Source organism: Siphateles boraxobius, unplaced genomic scaffold (assembly GCF_051911475.1).
Source record: "Siphateles boraxobius isolate OS27281-9 unplaced genomic scaffold, OSU_SipBor_1 6, whole genome shotgun sequence".
Lineage (NCBI taxonomy): Eukaryota > Metazoa > Chordata > Actinopteri > Cypriniformes > Leuciscidae > Siphateles > Siphateles boraxobius.
The window spans coordinates 24,735,485-24,745,131 of NW_027509186.1; the positions used below are offsets into that span (position 1 = coordinate 24,735,485).

General features: G+C 37.0%; 1 protein-coding gene across 1 annotated transcript; it reads right to left on the reverse strand.

The window, feature by feature from the left end:
• Nucleotides 1-557: 557 nt before the first annotated feature.
• npat (nuclear protein, ataxia-telangiectasia locus) lies at nt 558-8,923 on the reverse strand. Its single transcript, XM_077208352.1, has 17 exons — nt 8,728-8,923; nt 8,310-8,428; nt 8,128-8,188; nt 7,961-8,039; nt 7,819-7,859; nt 6,952-7,164; nt 6,795-6,870; nt 6,551-6,674; nt 6,361-6,452; nt 6,189-6,270; nt 5,998-6,094; nt 5,787-5,897; nt 3,932-5,266; nt 3,687-3,796; nt 3,509-3,596; nt 1,882-3,167; nt 558-1,165 (listed from the first exon to the last, which is right to left on the reverse strand). The coding sequence occupies exons 1-17, from the start codon at nt 8,762-8,764 to the stop codon at nt 1,085-1,087; spliced, it is 4,032 nt and encodes a 1,343-aa protein (XP_077064467.1). The 5' UTR covers nt 8,765-8,923; the 3' UTR covers nt 558-1,084.
• Nucleotides 8,924-9,647: the final 724 nt, after the last annotated feature.

Genomic DNA, 9,647 nt, shown 5'->3' on the forward strand with positions numbered 1-9,647 from the left:
ACATGGGCTCAGACCATATATGAGTATAGAGAATGTTAAGGAGTTGGGAAATGATTTATTGTAGCCTGCAGCTCTAACAGGACCTTGCTTGCCCTGACTTTCTCAGTGACCACATATTACATACAAGCCACAATACATATCACATTTAAATGCATTATGTTGGCTTACCAAAACATGTGTAACATTTTAGATCATTTATGCTCCCCAATAATGTATTCATGACCAAAAATACAGTAAAAACAGCAATACTGTTAAATATTACAATAACCTTGTCTACTTGAATATATTTTAAAATGGAATTCATTCCTGTAATGGTAAAGCTGAATATTCAGCATCATTACTTCAGCCTTCAGTGTCACATGATCCTTCATAAGTTCTAATATGCTGATGTGCTTTTTGCTAACATCTTATTATTAATGGCTTGTGTGTGTGTGTATGTATATATATATATATATATATATACACACACACAAAAGGTCATGCAACTGCTGCAGAACTGCTCCAAATAAACATGCTTTAGTTGGACAGAGTAACACAGAAATCAATTATTAGACATATTCAATAAAATAGTGATTTATTAAAATACATAAAATAATAAACCATCTAAAGGACAGAAAACAATAACATTTAACTTCCCTCTCAGTACTGTAAAGGAAGAATACCACCTAGAGGATGTACAGAGGATATCATGTTCACAGAAATGTAGTCACATAGTGCACCTGATGGAAAAGGTCCAGTTAAGTAAAAAAACAAGGCAATGAACTAAATAACAGCTGGTGCAGTGAAACAAATGAACTGACACTCTTTCACATACATAGTCAAAAATTACAGTTTAGTCTTAAATTATTTCCTTTTTTGTTTTGGAGAGTGCCGAATTAGTCGGGGCCAGCATATTAACATCTTTAAAGTATGTAAATGATTACTAGGCTATTACGGTGTATATGTACAATATCTCACATTCTGGATGTAAAACAGAAAGCAGCTATTTAGAATGGGTAACTCTGCTGAATAGATCCCTCTCAGTAGCACACATGGCTTATGTCCCTGAAATGCCGGCGAGCAGCATGGCTTGTCCTCAGCGTCGTCACTCATCATAGTGCAGGGATGACAGGAATTTGTCCACATCCAAGTCATCGGGAAAGGAGTCCAGCAGCTTCTTCTGTTTCTGAAAAGAAAAAGGAATTCGAATTCAGCCGGACAATGTCAACCTAACAGACGCATGCTGAGGTACAGAATTAGACAGAAATGAGTGAGACTTCACTGATTGGCTGGGCTACAGTAAGCTGACACACTGTCTACTACCTATTATTGTCTACACAGAATGCATACTAACTCAATGGTATAGGTATACAAATGAAACAACTGGTCTGAGATGCTTTTTGAAATGACATACAGTATATATATACACACACACACACATGTATAATTTACCATTGTTTAAAAAAAACTAAATTTAAGTTAGTTAAATTTTATTTAATTTGTAATATAACATAAGAAACGTTCCCTATCAATATGTTGTAAAATAAAAGTACTTATAATTAAATATCTAACAAACATATAATTGCAAAATATATAATATATAATATAAATATATAATAATAATGATAAGTATAAAATAAAAAATAACAACAAATACATTTTGATCCAAGGTAGCGGACATAGCCAATAAGTTTCTCACATCATATTTTGAAATTGCCTTAAAATGTAGGATATGTGAAGTTGGTTCAGATTTGGCATAAATAAGCTATTTCAAAAGCATAATTTCGCTACTATTGCTGCATGGCTATGATATAAAAAAAGGGTATCTAGGCAGCGGGGTAGGTTGAGACGTGGTCAATCTTGATGGTTTTTTCACAAACAGCCAATAAAATATCAACTCACCTTAGATTTCTTTTTACTGCTTGAGGAGCTGGAAAGCTGTAGCTCTTTCTTTGCCAGAGGGCTTGTTTCAAGTTGCTTTCGTTTCTTTGCTTTAGGGAGGGCGGATTTCCCAGCACTGGCCTCCTCTTGACGCAAGCTGTCTTTCAGAGGACCTCCTGTCCTGGCGGCACGTGACAGGATCATGAGAGTGTGGGCGGCCATATTGATGCTGTTCTCACTGCCCGCCTCGCTGGCAGGACTGCAGGAGGGGATATCAGGTGTGGCGGGAGGTGGGAGATGCCTCGGCGTGATTTCACCCTCCCTCCTAAGTCTTTGCCGTGACGGGGTTCTCAATCCATCCGTCTGCTCCTCCAGTGCACGTCCTGGTCCAGGTGTTCTTGGGAGAGGGAGATCCGGACCTCTCGCTGCCGGCCTCTTCGGCGGAGTGTCCGCAGGAGCCTGGCCCTGTATGTCCTGCAGCATCTCAGCGGCTTGTTTAGTTAGGGGGCTCGTCTTGCATAAAGTTTTATTGGAAGTGCTGGATACGGGTGCCGGCGATTTTGCTGTAGAAGATACGAGATCCTCTGCGGGGCGTGCAGATGTCTGATGATGGCAGCTCTCCAGCTCATTTTCTTTATTTGCAGTGATGCCTGGAGAGTCCTGTAAGGAAGCTTTCTCTGGGGAACTCTCTGCTGGTTTTAAAAGCTTACTTTCACGAGATTCTTCTTGTGTGCTGTCTTTTGTGTTGCATTCTGGTTTCTGCTTTGGCCCCGGAGCAGATGATTTTGAACTCTGTAAAACCACTCCGCCATCCTCCTGTGATGCTTGTGATTTTTTCAGTGATTCTGATCTTATGTGAGACTCTGGCTCAGTTGCAGCTTTTTTGGAAGACTTGGTATTTACAATGATTGTATTTAATCCCTTTTCAGTTACTCTACTTTTTGGGAGTTCTTTTTGTTGATGAAATATGGTGATTTTTTCAGAGTTCTTTATAACTGCATTGGGACTTACTTCTGGCAATCTAATCGTTTCTATTCTTCTTTTACAATTGTCAGAAACTGAAGGCTGTTTCGGTTCAGTGGGTGTGATTTCTTTCTGAATCTGCTGAGTTGGGGAGGATGTAACAGCAGAGGACGCAGGTGTGTTTGTCTGTAAGGAATTTTGCCCAACTGCAGAGTTTTCAGGTGTGACGTCAAAGCAAAGTATTCGTCGATGGCTGGGACTTGTTCCACTCACACACTTTTGTTGCTCAGACGTCTGGGGAAGTACTTTTGAAACATGGCCGGACCCAGATGTGCCAGTTTTGCCTATAAATCAGTAAATCAAATCATTTCACTGAATTACAGTGATGCATAACCACAAAAATGCATCACAGAAACTGTATCCTCAAGTTTAAAACAAAACAGTTATTAAAAAATGTAAGCTAATGTTAATTTCAAATCAAAAATAGAAAAAAATTCTACAAACATTTAGAAATCTAATAAAAAGAAATCTACTAAATCTCAGTAAAAACATTGACATAACTAATTGAATATTACAGGATTATCTTTCTAAAAAAAGTTGTACTGCATCATATTTTATGTAATAAAAATAGAATTAATACAATAAAATAAAAATAAAATACATTTGTAAATGAAAGATGTCCTACCCATGTCAGTGTTTTCCTTGGGTGCCAAATTAGGTTGAGAAATAATTTTTGCAGGTTGCCTTACAGTGGCTGAACATGGCAAAGTAATCTGTATATAAAAAGGTAGTGGTTATAAATAGAACAAAACTATAATTATGTTGGAAAACTGACAATGCTTGTAAGCGTCAAAGTTACAAACCTGATTGGGAAGAACTGTGAGTTTTCCAGTATTCTGCCCCATTACAGACAATGGAACCATAACATTTTGCAACATGGGCGGACCTGGTGAGGATATGATGATTGTGGAGCCTAAAAAATACAGTTGGAATTTTAAAGATGCAGAGACTAAAAGTCTGCAAATGAGTGCTTCAACGTAAACACGAAACATACAACCCAAATAAAGGTATAAAGTGTCTTATATAATCAAACTAACTCTTCACTCACCAGGCGAAAAGGTCTGAGAAACATTTGGTCCCATGGACACCACAGTCCTCTGGCGAGGTGGCGTCGTTACCACATGTTGCAATGAAGACAGAGTCCCTTGAGGCACATTACTTGAAAGCAGCATGACATTTCCTCGCTGCTCGGCAGCAGCCGGATCGGTTACGACAAAATAGCTACCTGAAGACCCAAAGGCTGTGTTGGCTTGTAACAGCTGAATGAAACCGGTTTCCTGACCTGCGGGACATGCCAGAGGAGCCGGTCCATTATTCTGCATGCTCCTCGTAGGTGTTCCAAATGATCCAACACCTTCAACCCCCTGCAAGCAGCTCACAGCCTGAGCCGTTTCATCTTGTGTTATGACCGTAGAGGCTGCAGGAAAAGTCTTGGCAGGGGAGGACAAGAAGATGGTGGGAATGTTGTCACTGGTGATGCTGGAAACAGCCTGGTTCACTGCTGCATCAGTAGTGAGCTCGCCCTGCTCATCACTGATGATGATTTTCAGAGACACAATCTTGCTGGGGTCAGGCTCCTTCGCGTGGGCATCAGAAACGCATGTGGAGGTAATCGGCGTAGTGGCAGAAGATGAAGAAGCTGCTGTAGGGAGATTGTTCCTGATAGTGCTGGGCTGAGTTTGTGTGCAAGAAGGAGTTAAAGGCGTTTTATTTGAGGGGGATAGAGAAGCTGTTTTGGCGGATGTGTCCATGTCAGGTTGGGCTGGGTTAAGTAAGGTCACAGCCTCACTTTGATTGGATAAAGTGATTCCCATATCCACATTCTGTCCGGTGGTCATTCCTGTTACTCTCCCAGACTCGTTTACAGATGTATTATCTGAGATTTCAGTAGTGAGTGTGGTTTGTGGCGTCTTATTTGACACAAGAACTTGACTGCTTGCATTTTCATTGATTGTTTCAGTTGTGTGAGAGCTCTCCAGATGAACTAGCTGTTGATTCTGAACATTTACTCTCTCAGAGGTTTCACTTTCTGGTTCATCTATCTCCATGCCAACTCGTTCTTCAGCGAAAGAGGAGCTTGATACGATTTGGTCAGGTGGACGTGAATCCACTTTATCGTTCAACTTTGGAGAAGTTGAACGGGCACCTCTGGATTGTTTATTGCCAGATAAAACTCTAGCCCTGACTACCCCTGTCTTGGAGGTTGTGGATCCTTCTGCTGTTTGTTTGGTTATGATACGTGGCTGCGGAGCTGTGCAAGAAGACTTTGCCACATTACGAAGGCCAGAAGATTTCTGTTTACTTTTTGACTCAGACGTATTTTGGATGCTCAAGTTTTGTGCAATACTTTCTCCTCCTGATGTGGAATCCTCCTGTCCAGTACCTTGTATTCAAAATTAACAATAAATGTAACAGTTTATAGACTGTAGTTCAAAATCTTGGAGCCAGTAATTCTTTTTTTTATTTTTATAATAACTTAATTCAGCAAGGATACATTAAGTTGATCAACAGTGACAGTAAAGACATTTGTAATGTTACAAAATTTCTATTTCAAATAAAAACTGTTCTTTTAAACTTTCTAGCATTCAAAGAATTTTTCAATTATGTATCATGATTTCCACAAAAATATTAACCAGCACAACAATTTTCCTCATTGATAATATTTAGACATTTTTTGAGCACCAAATCAGCATATCAATGATTCAGAATGATTTCTGAAGGATCATGTGAGACTGAGGACTGAGTAATGATGCTGAAAATGTAGCTTTGAATCACAGGAATAAACTGCATTTCAAAATATATTAAAATAGAAAACAGTTATTTTAAATTGTAATATTTCACAATATTACTGTATTTTTAAAATGGTCAATGCTGCTTTATGATGTAAAGCTGATTCATCTTACCCGTTTCAGTGGCGCTGTCTACAAGCCCAGTCTCATCACTCTCCTGTACACTTGTATTGGCACTGAAACTCCCATCAGCCTGTTCACTGCCTTCAGCCATATTACTTTTCCCTATAAAAGAGATGAAAGGTTATCATTAGTTATCAAATAAAAAATCAGTTCAGCTTGTATAACAATTAGTTGTTCTGCTTGATCAATTGCTCAAACCTACCATAGTCAAAGAGATCAAAGAGCGCCTGAAATGCCGGGTCTGACTCCGTCTGTGTCAGTATGTCTTGGATGGCAACATCCGTCATATGAATTTCCCCCTAAAACAATTTTGCAGGTTAAGTCTTGATATGGCTGTCCAGATTACATTCTCACAAACAACAAAGGAAGATTAAAAGATGTGCATTCACACACCTGGAGGCCCAGGATTTCATCGATCGACTGCTCCTGTTCCACAGCACTGCAGGCAGTTTTTGATGTCTGTGGGCTATTATCGCTATAAAAGTGATATTACAACACGTATTACATTACATAATTTTTTCATTATTATTTAAACTAGTTTTTTGCCCAGTTATTCAGAATTTACCTTGCCAAGATCTTGTTGATGTTTTCAGCAAGTTTTTCTTGTAAGGATCTATCATTGAGAATTTTATCTCTGGCATTTTCTATAACTATTTGCTGTTAAAAAAGAAAAATATCATCTTCAGTTATGCAGGACTATATAGAAACTCACTGAAAGCATTTAAATCAAACAGGAATGAATCGGCCTAACTCACAGATAAGTTCTCCGTCACAGTCTCTTCACTCTGAGTTTCCATGATGAGAGTGCTGGACACTACTGTGGCCCTGCCGGCCCCGCTACCACCCAACTGACCACCTCCACGCCGCCTCGGAGAGTCACTGCAGCAGAAAACAGAATTACACTTTAAAATAAATGATTGTTGTTACAGACTGATCTGGAAAAGGTAGAAAGAGCTAAACTGTAACATACTGCTGGTGTTGTCATCATTTTAACCTTACCATTTTCTGCGTGCCGGAGACAAAGGTCCAGGATTCAGTCTATTATCAGGGACTAGTATCTGCAACGGTGACTCCCCTGTAAACATGTAAGATAGCAAAATGGAAAGAGGGTACTTACAAATCTCAGTGTGATTTAAACATGTTTTTCAGGACTCACCTGGCTGACTAAGGCAGAGAGTAGAGGGTCTGGTGTGCTGAGAAGTGTAAGACATTGGGGTAGAATGTCCCAGCAAGCCTTGAGGGGTGGAAATGGTGCCGAGGACATATTGGCCGGCTGGAGTCACTGGGGGGTGCCCAGAGATGGGAGACTGTGATACCAATAAGGGTCTCTGTTGACGTCTCACGTTTTGAATGCTATTCCGAGTGCGCACTTAATGACAGAAAAAAATGTGTTACACAAGGGTTATTATTGTTAACTCAAACTAAAACCATAAAAAAGATTACTTAAAATATAAGAAACATTAACTGAAATAACAACAAAATGACTAAAACCTTAACTATTATACAATATTATAAATGATACTAAAATAACACTGATGTCACTACCTGTAAAACATTTGTAAAATAAACTAATACTTTTATTCAGCAAGGATACATTCAAATGATCAAGTGACAGTAATGACATTTATTTAAATAAATGCTTAAATTATTTTGAACTTTTATTTTGGAAAAAAAATCATTAAAAAATTCAGCTTTGCAATCACATTTTGTTTTAAACAATTAAAATAGACAAATTTTATTTTAAATTGTATATTTCATTAAGCTGTACATTTAAAGTTTATACTTTTTCTTTGATCAAATAAATGCAGCCTTAGTGAAAATAAAATACTTTTTTAAAAAACATTTAAAAAAAGATCTTACTGACCCCAAACTTCTTATATTTTGTGTTATTTCACTGGACTTGTTATATCATGCCACATCTATGTATTAAACTTGTATTATATATGCATTGTATTTGGCTCATTTCAATAACTCCAAGTCATCACGAAAACTATTTCTCTTTTAAACAAAGAGCAAAACTCACTTCGCTGATTCAGTTGCACAGCAGGAGAATTTTGCAGGGACCTGTGGACAACACAGAAAGATTTTAATAAAGACGCTTTATTCTGACCGTGCTTAAAATATGAAAACGCACAATGTAACAGCGTAAAAAAATATTCATTCACTTGATTTGGTTGAGTGTGAAGTCAAGCTTTTTCCATAATGATGTCATCACTACAGGGATTTGATTTTCTTGAATTGTTTCTACAGAAGAAATGACACAAGCAGGTTATAATGGAAACAGATTCACTGTGTATCCCAAAACGTTTCATTTTCTTTCGTGGGAACTCACCTTTTGCTTTAACAGCAACATATTCGTTTAAAATCGTGATTAGGTTTTTTCCAAATAGAGACTGAAAAAGAGTAATAAACAAAAATATAATTTATCTTCATCTAATAAACATGTCTTCTTAACAGACTCCAGTAATGCAATGATTTTAGGACCCTGTTCTTAATCATGAACTTGACACATACAAACACACAGGCAGGGATGATCCCATCCTCTGAGCTGTGCTCGGCATATTCCTTCAGGTTTGGACTTTCATAGATGAAGGCTCGACTTGTGGCAGTGAGCCCTTCTTGCTGCAGGTAGCCTAAAGTTGAAAGAAAATGATAAATAATTTTACAGATAAATAAATTATCTTCATTTGCTAATGGTAGACTGAATTAGCCATTACGGTTATCGATCATCTCAGCAATGTGACACATCACAAAGAACGGCACAGTCAGTGTTATGACACAAGTGTCTATATTTCATAATGGTCTAAATATTTACAACAACACCGCAGTATTGGAGACAACCCAGATAATTATATACACTATAAGTTAGAAACAGGATATTAGCTCGCTAGCTTCTCCTTGAGAGGGACACAACAAAACAATGTGAACTTACCCAGCACAAGTCTGGCGACGTCAGACGGGAGCAACATTCTTCGATGTTACCTTATGTCAGCAAACAGTCTGCATTTGAAGTATGAGTATTAAAGATTAAATTAGTCCATAATGCGATAATGTAGTTGAAATATTGCAGGTTGTTTTGCTCTCTCATCCATCTCCACTGCGAAAAGGCGCGGAAATTCGCCTCCTGTGACCCGGATATTGTTTGTGTAAAATGGGAAAGGAAATAAATTGAAAAGTAGTTTTTCAGCTTTTTCACTTATTGAGCTGACATTTAGCAGAACTCTTTAATATTTTAAATATATATAATAAATAAATATATATTAAAAAATATTATTTTCTCTTTTCTGCATTCTGCTGCTGTACCTGCTGTGTGTGAGTATAGTATTTATTTATTATTATAGCCTATATATATTTTTATATATATTATATATATATATAATATTTGCATATATATATTTATACTGTGTGTGTAATGATTTTCTATTTTAATATAATTTATTTCTGTAATGCAAAGCTGAATTTTCAGCATCATTACTCTTCAGTGTCACATGATCCTTCAGAAATCAATATGCTGATTTATTCAATGTTGTAAACAGTTCTACTGCTTAATTTTTTTTTGGAACCTGATACTTTTTTCAGGATTCATTGATGAATTAAAAGTTAAAAAGAACAGTATTTATTTCAAATTGAAATCTTTTCTAACAATATAAATATTTACTATCACTTTTTATCAATTTAACACATCCTTGCTGAATAAAAGTATTAATTTCTTCTTTTTTTTAAAGAAAGAAAAAAATTACTGACCTAATTTTTTTGTATATTGTTTCATTATATTTCTATTTTAAATAAATGCTGTTCTTTTTTTACTTTTTATTCATCAAAAAATCCTGAAAAAGTATCCTGAAAAAATCC

What these genes read in the sequence shown, in the direction of transcription:
- npat (XM_077208352.1), bottom strand. Translation starts at nt 8,764, where the DNA reads ATGTTGCTCCCGTCTGACGTCGCCAGACTTGTGCTGG. An exon ending in TCACAGTTCTTCCCAATCAG is followed by an intron (nt 3,597 to 3,686) that starts GTTTGTAACTTT and finishes TTTTATATACAG; the next exon opens with ATTACTTTGCCATGTTCAGC. An exon ending in GCAGTAAAAAGAAATCTAAG is followed by an intron (nt 1,166 to 1,881) that starts GTGAGTTGATAT and finishes TTTTCTTTTCAG; the next exon opens with AAACAGAAGAAGCTGCTGGA.